The following is a 20,698-nucleotide window of genomic DNA, read 5'->3' as shown; positions in this document are numbered from 1 at the left end:
TGTAAAGTCGAACTTTTTGAGAGAAAGTAGGAAACTGATTAATAAATGCAGGCTGTTAATTAACTGCAAGATTTCCAAGTTTTATAAACAATGAAAAACTTTTTTTTACAGTAAAAAAACAAAACGAAACACTGAAACCACGAAGGAGGGAGAGTCCAACTCCAAGTCGATTTGTTTATATTGATATGAAAAGAAGCAGCTTCACGGTCCATGGAATTAGAATTAACTGCTAAATATGTGATTTCAACTTCGAGACACTTCAGACTTTTTAATTTTATTCTCTTAGTCGCTTTTAGATGCATTTAGAATCACATAGTTTTTAAAAACACAATTAATTAGGATTTAAAAATAATTAAATAGTATTGTAAAGTAAGCCACGTGGATTTGACTTTATTATTATTATAGTTGTTGTTATATCGTTGTTTATAAGATCATTTTTATTATTTTCCCGACTTTAATTTATTAGTTTTAATAGTTACCACATGCATAAATATTAGAAATAATTACATAATTAAAACAGTGTAGATTTGTGATTAATGATCTGTCGGACTTTGTTTTTCTCTGTTTAACTTTATCATTAATTAAACTGAAAGCAGTGACCTTCCTCTCCACTGCTGCACACACGGAGTTGTAGGGAAAAATCCAACTTTTCCTCTTTTAAATAGATCCAAAGTTGGGTTGATCAATGTGAGGAAATCTGACAGGCATTTATTATTATTATTTATTTTTTTACCTGACGTCTTTTCTTATATTCAAACTTTCTCGGGTTTAAACGAACTTTAATTTATTTTATGTAATGAAAAGTCAGCAGAAAGGGGCTGAAATCTGGAAAGCAAAACAAAACAAAGTCAGAATCAAACTGCAGGAAACTCTCCAGGCTGAATCCGTGAGAATAATCCGACTTTGACAGAACAGACTTGACTTAATTGGAGTTTATGCCCAATAAGAAAGTTTTCCAAACTCTCAGCAGAGTCCGGCGCGCACACTTCACCGCACCCCGCCTCCCTGGCAGGAGTCCCGCCCACCCTCCTCTCTGATTGGTCCGCCTCCACCGACAGAGGGCTGCACAGTTACCTGCCTCGGGCTCCCATTGGCTGCCGCCCCTGCCGCTCCTGCCGCTCCGCCGCTCGCTGCTCTATAAGCTGCGCAGGCGGCGCGGCGGCCGTAACGAACCTGAGATGAGTCTGGAGCAGCAGCGCGGTGCGTCCGTCGCAGCTCAACTATTTCCCCTAATCTCTCCATAGATATGATTAAAAAGTCCTCAATGCCTTCCCATTCCTGGATTTATCTCTGTTTAGATTAACCTTTTTTTTTTTTGTTTCTTATTTTAGTTTTTATTTATTCTCACTTTTAGCCGAGTATGTGCGTAATTTTGCGGAGATCGCCGAGGTGCCACCGGGGGTGAGCCAGGCAATATGCGCCGTTGGGATATGATCTTCAACCGCGAGGCTTATGGAATATAGCCCGGTGTGTCACAGCCTGTATGCCCTCTGGTCCAGCCCCGTGAAGAAGAAACTCATCCTGATCAGCATCATGTTTTTAATCTGGGTATACATGCTGTACTCCTGCGTGGGCTACTGCTCCAGCATGCCAAGTTTGGTGGTGGACACTTACCGGGGCAGGGAGGCTCTGCCCGGGCCGGCGGCGGGCAGGAGGACAGACAGCGGCCGGGCGGACCTGGTGTCCCGGCTGCTGGCCCCGCCGCAGCCGTGGGAGGATGTAGAGAGCGACTACGAGGAGCCGTCCATCGGGACGGCCGGGTCCAGAGACCTGCTCGATAACGAGCCGGAGACGGAGCGAGCCGACGAGCCGCAGTTTCAGCAGAGAGCCCCGGAGCCCAGCGCCATGTCCAGCTTCTCCAACGGCTCCGGGAGCAAGAAGCTGCCGCAGGCGATCATCATCGGGGTGAAGAAAGGAGGGACCCGGGCTCTGCTGGAGTTCCTCCGGGTCCATCCGGACATCCGAGCCGTCGGAGCGGAGCCGCACTTCTTCGACCGCAACTACGAGAACGGCCTGGAGTGGTACAGGTAGGACCGGCTCATTTAGGCAGCTTGACCCCGATCAGCATCAGTAAAATGTGTGTGTTCATATTTATTTGTTTGTTTTTTTACTCCCTCACACACAACAGACTCCTGATTGGTTCACAAAGCTCCTCCAGATGTTAAAAATAAAAATATATTCCATTCTAGTTATTTATTATCCAGCAGGTTTAGACTTTAGTCCAACAGTTTGGCCTCTTCTGCTCAGCTTTGTGTCCGTTTGTCTCGTGCAGATCCTTCCTCTTTAATTAAACGTGTTGATTTTTTTGGGTGATATCAGGCTGATTTGATCATCTGTGTAATTAAAAATGTATTAAAGGAGAAGGGGGCATCTGAGTCTGACACCGGGAGGCTGTGTGGTTTCAGCGATGTGCAGTGATCTCTATTGGACACAGAGCAACACTGCAGCTCCGCGGTGCTGATGAGTTTTCTGTCAGCCTAAATTTAAATCCAGCTCTTAAAAAATGTTTTTTTTTTTTTTGTTGTTGTCATGAATACGATCCATTTTTTATACATTACTTTTCCTTCATCAGGAGCGTTTTTTTATTTTATTTTATTTAATTTTTGCTTTAGATCAGATTCTCCTGGTTTTAGTTCACCGTGTTTGACTAAACCTGACCCAGCAGATATATTTAAACTGAACTCCAGTTCAGATAACGTGCATGACGCAATTTACACAAAACTGACCGACCCCAGATCTGCAAAATACGAATTTAAGAAATAAGAATGAAAAGATAAAAAGCAGAGAGATATTACTGAGATTGAACTGCTTGGATATTTCTCCTAATGGCGCTTTTAGAGCTGGGAGGTGGACCATTCTTATGCCAATGGGTTCTGCAGGTCTGGAGAGAAAAGGGGGGATCTGCAAGACAAAGTCCGGACCCTCTTCAGAACAAAACCGTTTAACATGCTCAGAGACCGACAAACTAACATTCATCCTTTTCATTTACAACACAAAGTGCTAATTTAACGAGCTGGTGCACGTAATGAGTGATCCCAAATAAAACCAAGTTATTTTATGTTGATAACCCCTCCGGCTTAATCAGCTGACAACTAAATCTGAAGGATATAAATGTTCCTCGTTTTTTTTTTTTTTTTTTTTTTTTTATTGTTACGCACAATTAACCCACAATAGTGATCAATTTATTGATTGGCTGATGGATTCCCACTTAATTCCTGTTGATTCTTTTCCTTTGGAGATCACTTTAACATTTCGAGTGATGTTAATGTGCTACAGTTAAAAAAAAAAAAAGTTTTAAAGTCGGAAAAAGGAAATTTAATTTATCAGACAGACTGGATTTAAAAATGCATCTAAAATAAAAAGCAATCGGCTCATGCTCCTATTCTGAACATTAAATATGCAAAAAGTGGAAGAGGCTAAGTTTCACATTAAATAATATTTTTTCAAAGCTGAAAGCAGAAGCCAAGACTCCGTATTTTGATTTGTGCAAAGTTTTCTGTGGCCGCTTTCATAGAAACGCAGATTGGAGCTGTTATTCAACCCGATTTTCACCAGCAGCGTCCCCAGCTCCTCTGCTCCTCCGGCCTGGAAAAGTGCTGTCTGCTTAGGTTTAAGGCCATGAAATGTAATACTCCTCCAGCCATGTAAAGAAGTCATGACTCAAGGTTTTTCTGTCGAGATAGAATTGGGGGTATATACGTCCTGCTGTCTAAAGCTGAAATCCAGTTTAGTCATATTTTCTGTCCTGTTGGTGCCAAAAAAAAAAAAAAAAAGAAAGAAAGAAAAGATCCTAAGAGTGCAGACAGAAGCAGAACAATGGTAGTTTAATTATTCATCCATGGCTGAAAACAACATTTTAGGATGTTTTCCGCTTCAACAGATGCCAAAATTCAGGCACTCAGACTTTTATTTATTATTTTTTATTGTAGTAAAAAAATATATGTCTCGGTTGAAGCAGCTGGTGTAAGCAGTCCCTGCAGAGGAAGGAGTGAAAAAAAAAAAAAAAAAAGATTTTAGTGCTTCTCTTTTGCAAGTGAGGATGGACAGAGAGAGGAAAGCATACTTCATTCATCACTGATCCTCCACAGTTTCCCACCAGGACCAGATAGGTTGGGAGGAAAACGCTGGAATGTTCCAGATACTGTGAAAATTGCATGGCACTGAAATTTATTCCGTGGGAATAAGATGGGATCACAGCGAGGGTCATCCACCGAGGACTGTTATGGGGCGAGAGAGTTGAGCAACTCACCTCTCCTTGTTTGTTCGTTTTGCACAATCTCCCTGCCATCCAATATGGTAACTTGCTTGCACCATCTTCGCCTCTCCCGGTGGACACACGCACATTTAGAGTTGGAATTCCACCAAGAACATGCAGCCATAGAGGCAGGAGAAAAGACAGACAGGGAGGGAGGGAGAGAGAGAGAGAGAGAGGGAGCCTTCGAAATGAATGGAGGTGGTAGATAACAAGTCTTATTGTGAATTTCTGATGCACTTTGACGGTTTTCATTTGTGCCAAAGACAAACACATGATTCATGCTTTTGACCGAGGGGTCCTTGTATCAGGAGGTACACATTTTCACTGTGAGGTCATGCATGAAGTGGCCCACACAAGACACACACACACACACATATACATGCATATAGAAAGAGAGTCACAGCTCAACAGCCCAGCGTGGCCGAATGTAAACAGAAATTGTCAGTTCATTATTTCTCCATTTGCACCTGTTTGCTGGTGTTATCTGACTGTGATAAGTTAAAAAAAAAAAAAGAAAAAAAAAGAAAGGACTTTAGCATATACATTTATGGAAAGTACAATGAGTCAGTTCCTTAAAAAAAAAAAAAAAAGATAGGCAAAAAATGAACAGTGTATAATGGAGCTCAGGATCACATGTACATATATATCTTCTGTGGCATTAAACTTTTTGTTGTTTAACTTTTTAATACTGAAAATATAAAGAGTTAAAAATAGAAAAAAGAAATGGCGTTAAGAGGCCAAGACCATGTGTCTTAAAACTAGGAAGTGAGATAACAAAGTTATTTTAAAACCTGCGAGAAGAGAAGTCACATCTGCATTAATCGGAAATCTAGTCAATCTTATTTGGGATTTAACTGTTTGTTTCCAGTGTTTTTTCAAATGAAGCATGAGTTTGGGTTTGCTCCAGCTTTCCTTGAGCGTGAGGTGTTTTATTTACTCCTGACTCTTGTTGACTCCAGCCCTCATCTCATCCTGTCAGTCTGTGGTGCGTGCCGTTTTCTTCATATTCTATTTAGTTCTATTAGCTATGAAGAGGCTTTGATATATAATTACTGCACTTTGGTTTTGCTGTCGTGTCGCGGGCTCTGGTCTCGGCTCACTGTCGGGGGCCCCGGCACTGTTGACGCCGCTGGCTCCTCCCTCAGGGCGGCTGTAGAGTTAAACATGAAGCTTGGGAACATGTTGCAGAGAGTAATAGAGCTCATTTGTATGACGGTAAGAGTGTTGTGTTGTGTTGCAGTGGTGATGTGGTTGTGATATAATTTCTTGGTCTTGGTTTAAAAAAAAAAAAACCACTATCCACTATCGGACTTGAGATGCTTGCAGAAATCTGTGCCATTTTCTAGCCGTTATCTGAAGGCTGGCTCTTGATCTGGAGTCTGAGCAGCAGCTCCCGGCCATGACGGACAGTTCTGGACGGGTGCACATTCTTTTATCTGCTCGCCGCAGGGGGTGCTCCTATTTCCACATAGGTGACCCGTCCTCCGCTGTCGACCTCGCCCTCCTTCCTGCCCCTCAGCGTGAAAAAGACGCCACCTGGTTCTCTGTGGCGCCGGTTAGAGGCATCAGACCAAGAAAACGTCTGGGGGCTGATGTTGTGCAGACGCACAAAAGTGTTGGTCGTACACACTGTATGGTTGTGACAGGCTCAGCTGTGAAGTCACAAATAATTTTCATCTCCTGTCACAAAAGAATGACGCACTCAGACAGCCTGTGCAAACGTCGCCGTGGCCCAGCTCCTCTGGGACGGTTAGTATTGATTGGTCAGGCCTTATTGGAGGTAATGTGAAGAGATGGGTTAAGGGCCTTTGGTTGGGGTCAAAGCTGCGTCTGCTCGTTGACAGGATCTGTGTGTTGACCATCTGCAGAGCTACAGAAAGCTGCTGGAAGCTACAAGCCCCACTGGGGATTTTGAAGCAGCGAACAATAGTGTGACAGGAGAATTTTTTCAGACCCGATTCATGTAAATCATTTTAAAACAAGAATCAAAGTGCTGACACTCGAAGTGGCTCTGACTCAGTTAAACTCCCATAGAGCACGACGTTGAATTCAGATGATCAGATACTTTGGCGCTCCGATTGTTTCCTGATTCCTGGAACTCTGCGGCTCCTCGGAGACTGAGCGCCCGGCCAGCCAACCGTACAGCTGACAGCAGGTTCACATCCTCCGCTTAAATCCTCAGCTGTATCGGCCAACAGACAAACAGACAGTTTGAAACCGTGTCTCTGTGTTGGCGAAAACTTCCTCCCCCTCCCAGTTCCTCCCCCAAACATCATCCTCAAATCCCTCCCTTATGAACCGCTTTCTCTCCATTCTCCAGCTGTGCGCTCGCGCTAGCTAGCGTGTAAGAATAGTGTCACATGTCACGCTTGGTTCATCCAATCCTGGGCGGGGCTCGCTGCAGGCCTCGCTGACCACGAGTGGCCCTCTCCCAGAGAAGCCTTTGGTCAACATAGAGGGACGGAGCCCCCACCCCCTCTCTCACTGCTAGCCTAAGCTGGCATGGCCCATCTGAGAATAGAGAGTAACCGGGGGGTGGAGGAACAGTGAAAAGGCGGCTTTCATCCCCAAATTACGACCGGTTAATTGTGAAAGGGGAGACCTGTGAATAGGGGAGTGGCCGCGCTGTGCTGCACTGTGGCAGCCTGCCCCCCCGCCCCCCTTACACCCCCTTACACCCCCGTACTCCTCTTCATGGTGTCCAGTGAACACTACCCACACCAGTGAAGACAATATGGCTGCCACAGACAGGAACCTCCCGCTGGAGCTGAGCATAAAGGCCACAGAGCTTGACAGGAACTTACTGTCAAACATTCACACACTCCTGGATTCACACAAAACAGAAAAAAAAACACAGATACATGCATTCGTTTCCGAAGGTCCAGACTTATTGTTCGTGCTCAGTCACTCTGGCAGAAGAGTCACGCGACCGCTGCCGCAGCAGCAGCACGTCTTTTCCAATCTCCTGCAGGAGTTGATGCAACTCCAGGTCAGTCTAATAAAGTAGAAAGGAAGTGCAGCGTGGAGAGAGTTGTGTACAAACAATCGCTCTGTGCAGTGCGTGAATTAGGTCCTTTTTTTTTTTTTTTAACAAGGTGATAATTTGGATGTTGTTGCACACGTCAGAACAAAACCAGACATCCTCCCTCCAGAGTTAACGGTCATTCATAGCTGCTAAATACACACTTTTCAGCACATTAAAGAGGTTCCCCTGGAGGCCGGAGGAAACAAATGCTTTCATTATGGTTTTGTTAATAATTCGCTGTTGCTCTTGTTAAAGAGAGCTCGCTGCTCTGCGAAGAAGGAAATGTAGCTGAGAAAGGGCAGAAAGGAAGATGACAGTAGACCTGCAAAGCTTCCCAGGTATTAAGTCCCAGAGGCGGCCATTAGGGTGCTGGAGAGTGTGCCTGCCTCTGGGAAAGGAGAGGACACACACACACACACACACACACACACAAACAGAGGTCTCCTGAGGTTTCCATTAGCCTGGCAGTAAAAGAGCAGAGCTCATTAGAAGCCCTGAGTTGTCCCTCTGCACTGCGGCTGCTCGACACTAGTCACTCTCTCCATTTAGATGTACTCTCTCATAAGAAGCTGTGAGAACACTTCAACTCCAGGACAACCTGGCCAAACTCAATTCAATTCCAATTATTTTCCACCAAGTGTAGTTTTTCTCTCCCTCGTTGGTCTCGTTGGAGTCTGCAGGCAGTCCAGGAGAAATGGCGCTCCACGGATCTGTGGAGGCAGAGAAACTACCGCCGAACAGCGAACAGCAGCACAATATCAAACAACTTCGGTAACCCGTTTCAGTGAGCGCTGGTTGAAAGTCGGGTAGCTTTTCTGCTTTGACTTGATTTTCTTTCAAACTATGGTGGAACGTGGAAAAAGATCTGGCACATGCATCGTGTGTCTTAAACCTGTGCATGCAATTAGGCCCAGTTCAGGATAAATGAAAAATATCGCAATTTTCTATTCTTTAAACAAGAAATATGGAGGATTGTTGATTTTTGGTGGAGTCATGTGTTATGGATATGTACTGACAAGTACATAAAAAGTGGAGTGGCTAGCTTATGAAAAAGAAAAAAAAAAAACTGTTGAAAAGATTTAAGAAAACAATCCGCTGAAGTCTTCTGGCCAAGGCCTGACATGAAGCAAACTCTGGCATTTGTCAAATATCTTTTTTGTACATGTACATACATCTAAATATTTGGACCTGCTCGCCTTCGCAGTATAGCCTTGTCTTCCTGGCACAGAATTGGAGCAGATCTTGTTTCACTTCTCACAGAAAGTCTTATTGATAGAGATACAGGGGAAGGGGTGAAAACATTTGTCATTGCTCTCAACAACCAGCCTCCATGAAATGAGGAAAAAAAAGAAAAACAAAACAAACAAACAGATAAACAAATTCCCCCGAAACCAGACTTATTAGTCAGATTTCTACTTTTTGGCACAGCTTTGCTGCAGAAATAGTTAAAACTGCGCCTGTTGTTCTTAACAGCAATTATCTTGTCTTCAGGGTGCTCACAGATATTGTAGGAGACAACATCCAGGCTGGAATCCAAAGAAAACTGAAGCACTGCCTGAGGATGGCTGCTGCCACTCTTCCCGTCTCTGAATGCAGCGGGTTAATTGTCGCGACTGGTGTTATCGTTTGCTCAATTTAGCTAATTATACGTTAGCTGGAGAGGCGGGCTGACTTCAGGAATTTGTAAACCGTTAACCTGCAACAACAGCTGCAGTGTGAGTGACGGTGGAGCTAAGTTAGAAGAGCCCAAACACACAGGAAGATGGTTTTTCTGCTCACTGAGTGACACACAGTAGAGAGGAAATCCCCTCTTTCTCCTCGCACACTTTGTAGTTCACCTGTCTTCAAAAAGGTGTGCAGGCAGTTACGGTTGACAGGCGATTCAAACAGGATGCAAAGAAGCTTGCTCTCTCTCCTTCTGCCTTGCTCTCTCACTTTGTGTGTGTCTGTGTGCGTCGAGGGAGTGGGGGTGGTGACATGTATGTTCTTCTCGAGTCTGTTTCATCTTTTATTCATCTTTGCTGTAGCTAGATCAAGGAGTCATGCGCCACTTGGTGCATGTCAAATGTCAGGAAATCAGTCAGAATTGCTGATTCTGCCTGCACACCCACACAACAATGCTCCGAAACACACACACACACACACACACATCTTCACCTGTAGCCTGTCACTGTTTTTTGGCCTGTTGTGTGTGTGAGCTTGTTTCCTTTTCTATCCTTTCACATTTCATCGGTTTATTGAGTCCGAGCTGTCAGCCGCTCACACCCTGATACTGACGGAGAGCTGGAATGTGCGGCTGCAGCTCCGGGCTAACACCTTCTGCAAACACCCAGAGCAAACAAACTGATTAGTGAGGATTACCAGCCTTAAACAAATTCTGGGTAATATCTCCAAGTGGTGGATTTTAGTCCTTGTGTGTGTGTTTTGCCGGTGAGAGCGTGTGCCGCTGTGGCCGGTGTCCAGTGACTCATCTTGTATCGTGTGTCAAACAAAGCGGTGATATGTTGTGCTAAGTGTTCCCAAAAATATGACGGGATCTTTCACCTCTCTTAAGCCTGAAAAATGAAGCTTTTCTTCTTCTTCTTCTTCTTCTTTTTTTTTTTTTTTTTGGGGAGCCTAAAGAGAATAAAAGACACTTCTCCAGACAGGCTGTTGCACATTCATGAGCGGAAGGGAGGAGGTATTTTCTACTTTCTCGCCCTCCGCCATCCCTTTCACCAGCTCCTCTGTTTTATTTATGCCACATGGTGAGCTCCCTCGCTCCACTGCGGGGTTATTAACACTCGGTAATTCCAGGCAGTCGTCTATGGCCACAGGCCGATGTGGCTTCCAGGCCTTATGGCTCTGCACATTCCTGCTGCTGCTCTGCCAAGGTGCCAAACAGCATTTTCTTAAAAGCAGATTGTCCCAGCAGGAAAAAGGAGACAGTTACTTGAATTGAATGGAGTAATTTGTGTCTGTCACGCCTCTGTGATGCTGCCCATCACAAAGCGACCACAATGATGGAAGAGACGAATGTCTCGGCCTCACTTAAGTATTTTCAGGACATATCAGTGGAGGTGGGGGGGTGGATGTGGCTGGGAGTAATATGTAGCTGGGGTGTCTGACATGTAGTCTATGACTTTAAATGTGGTGGTTAGTTCTCTATTTATTTATTCTACTTTACTAGTGTCTGATGTTGATTCCAAAACCCAGGCTGGGTATGAGCCCGAAACCGATCTGGACGGTCTTTTGACCACAAGGCCTGACTCCCCCACCCCTTTCTCTCTCCCTCTTTCAGCCTCTTCCTCCCCCTCTGACTCACATTCACCCTCCCTCTCCTACACACTCTGTTACATGCGCTGCATGGCTGTAAGAGACGCTGCACTCTGGCGGAGCATGACTCCCGGATCTCGGTGAAGAATGATGAATGGACGGGCCGCGCTGGTTCGGGTTAACTGTTTTGTTTACATGCAGGGTCAGTAGATTCCCAGGCCACTCTGACATAGTGCAACGTCCTGACGGAGTTAAGGGTGTGGGAGCCGCATTTATCAGACAGACCAGAGTTTGGGTGTCAAAGTGTCACCGAGCCGAGACACCAAGGCTCTGACCAGTTTGGCCATTCCACCCAGCTCGTAATGATAAAGTTTTTATCCATCTTACCCTTTTGTTTACAACCCAACCCAAAGCCTGGATGCATGTTTTTTTATTTTTCAAGTTGTGCAGAGAAGTTGTTTCAAGCATCTGTTTACGAACTTGTGTCAGCAGTTGGGAGCAGTTTAGATTTCGATTTTGATTAGAGAAACATGTGGGCTTTTCTGCCCCTCTCTTATCTTATTAATCATCACGCAAAAAGTGGGAACCGTTCCTCAAGGACAACTTCTGTATCTTATCCTGGTGTAAATTATATCACAATTAAAAGATTCAAGCTTCTATGTTCGGATTTATTCACCTCTTAAGATAAAAGAGATCTACAGCAATTAGGCAGCTACTAATCCCCGACTGTATGTACAGTAGTATGAGCAGGGATGTAGATTTTCAGATAAGTTCCAATAAAAACAAGAACTATAACGCTGCTGTGACAAAGTTCTCCCTTTCTGGGCCTGAATTATTTACAAGGACACGCACTCACACAGCCCTACTGAAAATCCTAAATTTAGATGGATGACACTGACCTGCGGTAAACAATACCCAGACAAAAACATCACCCTCAGTGGTGACTGGACAAAAAATTAACCGGCGAGATGAGGTGAAGCGGTCGGAAGCGTTGTTGGAGGCAGTCAGCAGTCGGCCCGTTCACACTGACAACAGCACTCCCAGTAATCCGGGGGAGGAATTCGGCTCCCCTCCTTCTCGCTGCATGATATGTGCCATCCCACGCAGGGCGCCGCCATCCAGGTTCTGAGTGTGTGATACTGGGACAGTCTGCATTATTAATCCTTTTAGCAGACAGATTATTCGGAGGGGCTTCCACTCAGCCACCTTCCTGAGTTTTCGGTGACACCATTATTCAGTGAAGCCTGTTAATATGAAACCTCAGGCACATGAGGCGCACTGACAGTTGACTCGGATCGGACTGATGAAGCTCCAGCGTCACGTAGGGCTCCTCATGTGGCAAGTTCAGTATGACATTCCAAGTGCGGGGCGTGGATGATGTGGATGTGCAGTGGGTGTAAAAGCTACGCATGCTTTATGGTCACATATACATCAGCATAAAGCTCAAGATAGAAGATACAGATACACGCGGAAATACTTCAGAGTACACTCCTGCGAGATGTCAGTTTTAAGGAGGGATCTCTGGCTCATCTCAGCCAGGAAGTGAACTGTCAAAATGCTCTAAGTGGCCACATACTAACACCTGGACTCTGCTGCCTGAAAGTGCCTGAAAGAAAGACCAGATGAGACTGCAGCCGGAGCTCTTCCCCGCTCACCGGATCGAGTGGCCCAAGCCGGCTGCTCCATAAACCATCTTCTTTATTCTTTTTAATTTACAGCCAAAGCTGTGCTCTGTGGTTAAATATAATGTCAGCCTCCAGGCACAGTGGAGTATATTTCAAAAAGTCTGGCTTCTGTACGTGCTTAAATACTACTTTGAAAACATTCAGTGAGCCAGCAGGGGCATGCATGCCTGCCTCCCTTTCGTGGTAGCCGTTTTGTGCTGGTGTTTGCGTGTGTGTGTGTGTTTTACTTATATGGGTTTATGTACTGGCTCATCAATATTGTGCACGCATCATATACCGTCCTTTTCTGAATTATAGTCATACCTCATGTATTGTCATAAAAAGGATAAAATGTGCATGTGTTTCATTTGAATTTGCACATCAGGCTTTAACACTTGTTGGCATGCGAGATCCTTATCATCCAATATGGAATAAAGATGGCTCTTTGTGCCGCCTAAAAAATGCCTCTACGTCCAGCATGGTGGCTCAGAGTTAAGAGGCCTTGGAAAAGAAAGGGGCCCTGTCTTCTCATTTGCTCCCACTCCTCATTTCCACTTGTGAAGTGTCACTTTGCTATCGGACCTCGAGGCCCGATTACCCGGGGGTCGAGCGCTTTGAGGGATCAGTGGAGGAGAGGACGTAGAGCAGAGTTGGAGTGGCGACTGTGGAGTGTTTTAATGAAAAGAAAACTCTGGATTTCAGCACGTCCAAGTGAGTTGTTGATAACAAACGTCTGCTGGATTTCCCACAAGAGCCGATTTGTTTGATTTTCCCTGCCTAGGTTTATGCAGACAGGTTAATTCATCCTCTGCTTACAGCTACTTAGAGCACTGTTTAGTGTATGTTGTTGTTTCAGGCGGTGTTACCTCCCGTGGGTAGATAACACTCGAAACAGCCATAGAAACCAGACATGAGTAGCTTTAAATGCCCACGAGGGTAAAGTCACACCCTCCTTCCGGCGGTGGATACAAACTGCCCCCTGATTTGTGTGTATTCAAATAAACTAAACCTAATTTGTGATTCAAATGCTTTCAACATCCAGACATGTGAGAAAATTGCAAACCTTTTGTATCAAAGAAGAAAAGAAAAAAAGAAAATCGATAGAAATGCCAAATAGCTTTTTTTTTTTGGCCCCCTCTTCTTTTGTCTATGAGCAAAGCAGTCATTTTGTCAGGGATGCTGCGACACTGGCAGCCAGTTATCATCGAATCAAACGTGACAGGAGGGAGGCAGAGGCATCAGACAGAAATAACCCTCTTCCTGCCTGCCATTTATCTCCAGCAGGACGAGGGCTCTTTAAAACACGGGACCAAAGGGCCACTCCGCCGGCGCCCCGTTTGATGCTGTCATGTGACGAGGGCTTCTGCTTTGTGTCTTATCGCCGTTTTTCTGGCACGACTTGGAAGTCTTCTCAATGGACAAATGTGCAGCGAGTCACCGAGTCCGCAGGTTCAGATTTTGAAAGTTCACAAAGCACTCCAGGAGGGAAGTAGTTTTGCGTCATCGTATATGGGGGGGGGGGGGTGTTAGGGTTAGGGTTGGGGGGGGGGATGTTTGCAGGGCAATTTTGGCACAAGTTCTACTCAAGAGCTCTCCAAAAGAGCTTCTCTCACTTGAGGCTGAGAGGGACGTAGAAGTGGCTCACTCAGCCGTCGATAAGCACCCCCTCTCCCACCCTCCTCCCCCTCTCCTGCCCCCTCTCCCCGCCCTGCTGCCCTGACCACTGCCCTGCTCACCCCTGCACTGAGGGACAATGGCTCGCTTTCAAAGAAAAGCAGGAAAAAAGAGGAGGCCGGTGTCACAGAATTGCCTGTTTGCTGACGGAATCTTTAAAAGCAGCACCTCATAAATCAAAAAAGAGCATAATAGGCATTGTTTCTCCAAGAGCTACTTGTCCCACTAAAACTCCCCTCCACTCCTCTCCTCCCTTTTCTCTCTTCCTGTTTTTTTTTTTTTTTTTTGCCCTCTTTAGTGGACAGAGTGGGCAAAGTCAGAGGTGGAGATTTTTTATGAGGGGTCAGGCCTCTTCTTGTCGGTTTGGCGCCGTTTCTTTGCCACTTTCTTTCGTTCTCCTTCTCTGTCCCACCATTCCCTTATTTTATGCTCCTGGCGACCCCCAACACATGATTTTTTTTTTTTCTTAAAAAAAAAAAAAAAAAAATTCCCTGAGCTTGGATCAGCATAATCTATCACTATGCACATTGTAACTCAGGCCTCCTCCCTATCTCCATGCTCCATTGTCATGTTGAAATCGGATTAGAAGCCATTTGCCTCTCCTGTGTTGGCTCTGGACTCTTTGTGCATGTTAGCACAAGGAATGACAAAAAGCTCGCAGGCAGTATCGCCATTGTGCGTCATGAAAATGACAAATAGCGAGCAGTTTAAGTCGAGCGTGTTTGGTTTATACTCCTTGAAGACATTCAAGAGCTGCCGTATAAACTCTTTTAAATTATGGCAGAGAGTTTTGAGTGCGCGTGTGCACATAATGTGCCGTTTGCATTTATATCACCAGAAATGGTTCGCTGGCGGAAAGATCTGTCATGCTATTGCATAAAACCACAAGCTGTATCTGTTTTGATTTCAAAAGACTATTAATGAGGTTTTTGGAAAAAGCCTTTCTCTCCCTCTGTTTACGCCATTCAAGCCACTGATGTGTCAGCAATCAAGGAGATATTATCATAATTAGATCACTGGCACTGCATTAGGATTACACAAATCTGCCAACACTATTTCCACAAGGCATTTTATTGGTTACCTGATGTTGGGTATTCCCCCCCCCCCTTTCTCCTGCACACAAAAATGTGCATTGATGGAGAGCCGGAGTTACATGAATTAGCCATGAGCTGGATGGACGTGAAGTAGATTCCAGCTTTTAGAGAATATTTCTGAGCAACATCTGAAACTCGGGGGAAGGATGAGTGTGCGGAATGTGTCCAACACTTTTACCTTTCTCTGCGTGTAAATATTCTTTGTAGGATTTCGGTGCTTGAATGCGTATCCGCTACAATTCAGCTGTCCACACAGAGGTGTGTCAGCGGCCAGGTCGTAACAACAAAGGCGAGGTTGAGGTTGCAACAATAAGAGTTATCTGTGAGGGGTGCTCACCCTGATAAACCACTGCCTCCCGGTTATCTCTCCCTTCCTTTGTTTTGTTTTTTTTCCACTTTTTATTGCTTTAATCTGTTAACATGCTGTTTCGGGGTGTTGCTGTCTGTCTTTGTTTAGTTTTTCCGTCTTGAGTTTCACTTGGCTCATTCTCTAACCCAACAGAATGTAACATTTGTAGCTGTTGTAGCTTCCACTCCACAGTCCAAACCCTCCCCATCTAGCCGTGTACTACATCACACGGGCAGCCAAAAAGGGAGAGGTGATCCGTGTCCCAGTGTCAGTCAAACCGCTCTTATCGCCTGCACCATAATCTAGACTTTGTGGCTGGCCACCAGTTCTGTAACCAAACACCGGGAGTTCAGAGTGCGTTTGCTTTTACTTCAAAAATGGTTTGTTCTCAAGTTCTTCTTGATTATATGTCTGCTGGTAATATATCTGTGTAAGGCCCATCAGCCAGCGCTTCACCCAAAAACCAAACCCACTCCTGTCAAAATAATAATAATAATAATAATAATAAAAATTCCCGTTCTGAAACAAGCCTCATCATCTTTCAGTGCTGTAGATCAGATCGGAAGGGATTGAGGCACTTTGGCAAAGCAACCCCTGAGTCAGCGAGGCGGACTAAATGTGGGTGTTTTCCTTCTTTGCTCCAATGCCGTAAAGAGGGAGGTGGATTCTGATGAAGTATGACTAGTTTGCGACATTTTATCCAGCAGGGAGATTTGACAAAAGATGAGCAGATGTCAGAGTCACACATGCTGAGAGCTAACCAGAGCCAAATTATTATTAAGGGTAAACAAAAAATGATCCACAATGACAACGGTAAAAGGCTGACAGAGCAGGTGAGCTGGTGTGGGAGAACCCAGCTCCTAATCCCTAATATGGTTAAAATCAGGGTTGGTCATGTTTGGAATTTCCTGTAAATGCTTCCCTGTGTTGGATTATCCAGTAAATAAGGCTTTCTGTTTTCTGTCAGAGGTGAGATGTCTTATGAGTGAGAGCGCTTGTTGCTGTTGGACAGCTGCCTGCACTAATAGGTTTTTCAGCCCTGTAATAAGGCTGAACACAATCATTGAGTCAATGATTACAGAACGCAGTACACTCCATCAGCCTGATTACATTATGTAAGACCCTGCTCCACCTTAACCTCCTTCTAACCTCCATTTTGTGTCTTTCATTGTTTTTCTGCAGGGAGCTGATGCCCAAGACCCTGGAGGGCCAGATCACCATGGAGAAAACACCCAGCTACTTTGTGACCAGAGAGGCTCCAGCCCGAATCTCCGCCATGTCCCGGGACACCAAGCTGATCGTGGTAGTGAGGGACCCCGTCACCAGGGCTATCTCAGACTACACGCAGACTCTGTCTAAGAAGCCCGACATTCCCTCTTTCGAGAGCCTCACCTTCAAAAACAGAACTACGGGGCTCATCGACACTTCGTGGAGCGCCATCCAGATCGGCATCTACGCCAAGCACCTGGACAACTGGCTGCAGTACTTCCCCATGGACCAGATCCTGTTTGTGAGCGGCGAGCGCCTGATCAGCGACCCGGCCGGAGAGCTGGGCCGCGTGCAGGACTTCCTGGGGCTCAAGAGGATCATCACGGACAAACACTTCTACTTCAACCAGACCAAGGGTTTCCCGTGTCTCAAGAAGGCCGAGGGCAGCAGCAAGCCCCACTGCCTGGGTAAAACCAAAGGGAGGACCCATCCGAACATTGACCCCGAGGTGGTGCAGAGGCTACGGGACTTCTACAGACCCTTCAACTTGAAGTTCTACCAGATGACAGGACATAACTTTGGTTGGGATTGATGTGAAAAACCTGAGAGACTTTTCTTTTCTTTTTTTTTTCATCTGTAATTCAATGGCAAGATGTGGAGATATCGCTATATATATGTAAAATGTACAGAAATCTATTTTATAATAATTTATTTTTATTTCTAAGCAATTAATTCACTAAGCTGCCTAACCATATTTGTACATAACATCTGGCCCACATGGTTTTTTATTTCTTTTATTTTAACATTCCTCATTGTAATCTTGATTTCTCTCCCTCTCCACCCTCGTGGTCCTGTAAACTCAGTGGAACTTATTGGTGCTTCATGATGCAGATAATCAGCGATAACTGAAGTCAAAACAGTGGCGGAAGATGTAGAAGCACCATATTACGGGTACAGACTGCTCACAGAGGAGCGGAGAACATCCATCCATGTGCATCCTCATTTCCATCGTCACAGCTTCACCGCCATCATTTTCGAACCCCCCCCCATCATCCTGAGTGTGATTCTTCTATAGGGTGTTTCACTAAAATGCAGACTCTTTTTTTTTTCACCACACAGTTTAGCAGCAGCCTGAGCTGTAGCTCTTGTGCCCCCCCCCCCACACCACCCCACTCAATAACAGGTAGATCAATAGTCCTAATTGATCCTCATTGTGTCACTCCTGCTTAAAGCGTACAGCTGCCCTTTCCTTCTCAGCGCTCCTGCTGCCGGCTCTAATGAATGACCCGTCCATCAAATGTTAAATCCTATCCTGGACCACATAGAGGCCCATGTTAACATTATGCTAATTGGGTAAAGGTAACTGGGAGATTGATCAAGCCCCCCGCTCTCTAGCTGCCCATTAGAAGCACTGTTGGCTCGGAGCCAGCCTGTCGTCCCGTCTCAGTTCAAAGGTCGCACAGAGTCTCAATCACATTTTCCTTGTGCGGCATTTGATCTGTTGTGGAGAGCAGAGCTGGCGCAGAGTGAGGTCAGGATGGAGGGGGGGAGGTACGTGCCTAAGACGGGGAACCTTTGCGTGCGGTAGCGGAGGCATATCTGTTAGAAATCGAGCATGAAGATAGAGAAGATGACAGACGAGCAACAACTTGGCTTCGCATCAGTGAAATAGCGCCTCCTCTCAAACAGAAGTCCACCACGCCCCCATCTTTGATCCCAGACTGCAGAGATCAAAGAGGGAGGAAAGGTTTTGGTGAAGCGCTCTCAGCACAGCAAGGATTACCTCAGACGGGGGTTTCATTGTCTAACCTCTGTGGTGTCATCAAAAAAACCTCATTTGCCATCATCCATGGCCTTTATACTTTATGCCTTATTCATCCTTGTCATCCTCACACGTCGCGTCTCACCTCTACAGATCTCAACTCTAAACTTGTTGCCAAAAAAAAAAAAAAGAGGAGAGAGAGAGAGAACCTTTGAGTGTTGCTACCCTCCCCTCCTCATCCCCCTCCTGCCATTGCTTCTTTTTGTTTTTGTGTTTCCGCTTGAATTCTTGATATGCAAGAGGGAGAAAATGTGCCGTTATCACTCTTGGAGCTGCCCCATCTCACTGCAGCGGACGGCTTCGCTGTTTTCAGCTGCACAGGGAGACGGCCACGCTACAACACATTACCCTCTGCTACGCTATTGCTATGCATGCTCAATGTGATGGCCATTATGAAAAAGGCAGGGATGATGGGAAGGGAACATGACTGATGTCCAGAGGAGGGCTTCATGATTGAATGTACACAACCTATCCTCACGTCGAAAAGCCCCTCGAATCGGTTTCAAAGGTCAGATTGTCACTCAGCTTTAGTTAAAGTTAAACTTGATTGTCTGCTCTTTCCTTTCTGAAGTTAAGGAAATGTTGTGCCTCTTTAAATCTCCTATCCAGCACGGTTAGCCTGCTTCTGTCATCACAACAGATAATGACCTTAATTCAGTTTTCTCTTATTTTCCAGTCGAAACCAGCTGCCTGGTTTAGCCTCAGACCAATGGTAGCAGGGGAGATGGAGGCTTCTTACACTGTATTTTTTTATTTTTATTTTTGCTGTGCTTTCATTTCACTCTGCCTAAGCAACGATTCTCTTTGTGAGAATTGTAAGCCTCCACCTCCCTTTCTCTCATTAGTGCAATGTTTGATTATATATATAAAAGAAGAAGCATTTACGGTGACCTGTCTTAGCAAGCTGTTGCATTATAGGAGGAACTCTGACATCTTCCCTGTAACTGATGGAGAACTGCATTTCAAGTTTGGTCAAGTTCATGTACTTGAGGGAATATCTATAAATTAAATGAAAAAAGGAAAAGAGAATAAAAAAAAAAAAAAGAGAAACTTGCACTCATGGGTTTGCTCCATGCGGCTGCATCGGTTATGGTTGAGTTTTATTCAACCTGTTTTGAGATCTGAAATGTTAGAAATGTTTGTCTTACCCACATATAACATTTAGAATAGCAGAACTGTATGTACAAAAATAAAAAAAGACATGTAAATCAAGTATTTTGTGGTATGTACATCAAAGGAATTAATTTTACACAAAGCAAGAGCAAAATGCAACAGATGTTTCTAGATGATTAAATACTGAACATTCATAATATTTCTTTGTATGAAGAAATGAATAAAAAAGTATATATTTTACCAAAACCTCTTTTGTGTCTGCCTGTTATTTTCTTCATCCTCTTCTTGAGTTTTATATAATGAAATAGCAAACACCATCCATTAAAGGGTAGTTTCCCATTAAAGCTATTCAAAAAGGTCATTTACTTACTATTTATATACCGAGTTAGTAGGAGAACTTGTCAGTTCCTTCTTATTTTGTCACAGTGAGACTTTAATTTAATTAAAATAAAATTTGCCAAGTGCAAACATAAAATAAAATATATTAAATGTGATACCACTTTAGAAAGTAATAGAATAAAAATAAGTCATTCTGCTGCTAACTTCGTTCCATGGTGCCTTCAGGTTATCATTTAGGGTAACAAACTTTGAATTTAGCTGACCTTCTTTTAATTAAAAAGATGTTTTTGTCTGACAGAGGTAGCCTTCAAACCTCAGGGATGGTGTGCCTGTTGTGTTTTAGGTGAAGTGGCCCTTTAACAGAGAGACACACCTGACAGTCAAACACAATCACACAAGGGGCCAAAACTCAGAGCACACATTAGGAGAAAAAATGTGTTGAGCAGACTTAAACTAACCATGTTTAGAATAAAAATATGAATTGAGACAGACAGAACACTGTATTTCTGCTCCCAAAAATAAACAGACTAAATATTTTGTTCTCCATAAAAATGTCCCGTGAAAACTTACAAAGCACAAATAAGAAGAGAAATGTTTAAATTCTTAAATTACAGCCACGTTAGCTCCACAAACAGGACACACACGTGTGATTGGTGTGTCGTCAGCTGAAATTAGGCTTCTTGCAGGTAGCCTATTGTTTGGCACGGCAGCTGTCGCGCTGCATTGTGGGACTTGTAGTATGACCGAGTTTTTAAAAACTGGACAGCTGAAGCGATCTTGCGGGACGGAAATGGTTATATTCCGGGCCTTGAGTTTGACTTTTGGGGTAATGAGTCCACCAGCTGCTGCAATCAGCCCTTCATGCTGTGTTTGCTGCTTCTGCTAATAATCTGGAGGTT

At 44.6% G+C, this 20,698-nt stretch overlaps 1 protein-coding gene across 1 annotated transcript; it reads left to right on the top strand.

Moving 5' to 3' along the window:
- Positions 1–1,185: 1,185 nt before the first annotated feature.
- hs3st3b1b (heparan sulfate (glucosamine) 3-O-sulfotransferase 3B1b) lies at positions 1,186–19,428 on the top strand. The gene is made up of 2 exons (XM_029527923.1): positions 1,186–2,027; positions 16,499–19,428. Exons 1-2 carry the CDS (start codon positions 1,453–1,455, stop codon positions 17,115–17,117), a joined length of 1,194 nt encoding a protein of 397 aa, XP_029383783.1. The 5' UTR covers positions 1,186–1,452; the 3' UTR covers positions 17,118–19,428.
- The last annotated feature ends 1,270 nt before the right edge of the window (positions 19,429–20,698 follow it).

This window comes from Echeneis naucrates, chromosome 19 (assembly GCF_900963305.1).
Source record: "Echeneis naucrates chromosome 19, fEcheNa1.1, whole genome shotgun sequence".
In the NCBI taxonomy this organism is placed as follows: domain Eukaryota; kingdom Metazoa; phylum Chordata; class Actinopteri; order Carangiformes; family Echeneidae; genus Echeneis; species Echeneis naucrates.
This window is presented reverse-complemented; position numbering and strand designations above follow the sequence as displayed.

What these genes read in the sequence shown, in the direction of transcription:
- hs3st3b1b (XM_029527923.1), top strand. Translation starts at nt 1,453, where the DNA reads ATGGAATATAGCCCGGTGTGTCACAGCCTGTATGCCCTCTGGTCCAGC. An exon ending in AACGGCCTGGAGTGGTACAG is followed by an intron (nt 2,028 to 16,498) that starts GTAGGACCGGCT and finishes GTTTTTCTGCAG; the next exon opens with GGAGCTGATGCCCAAGACCC.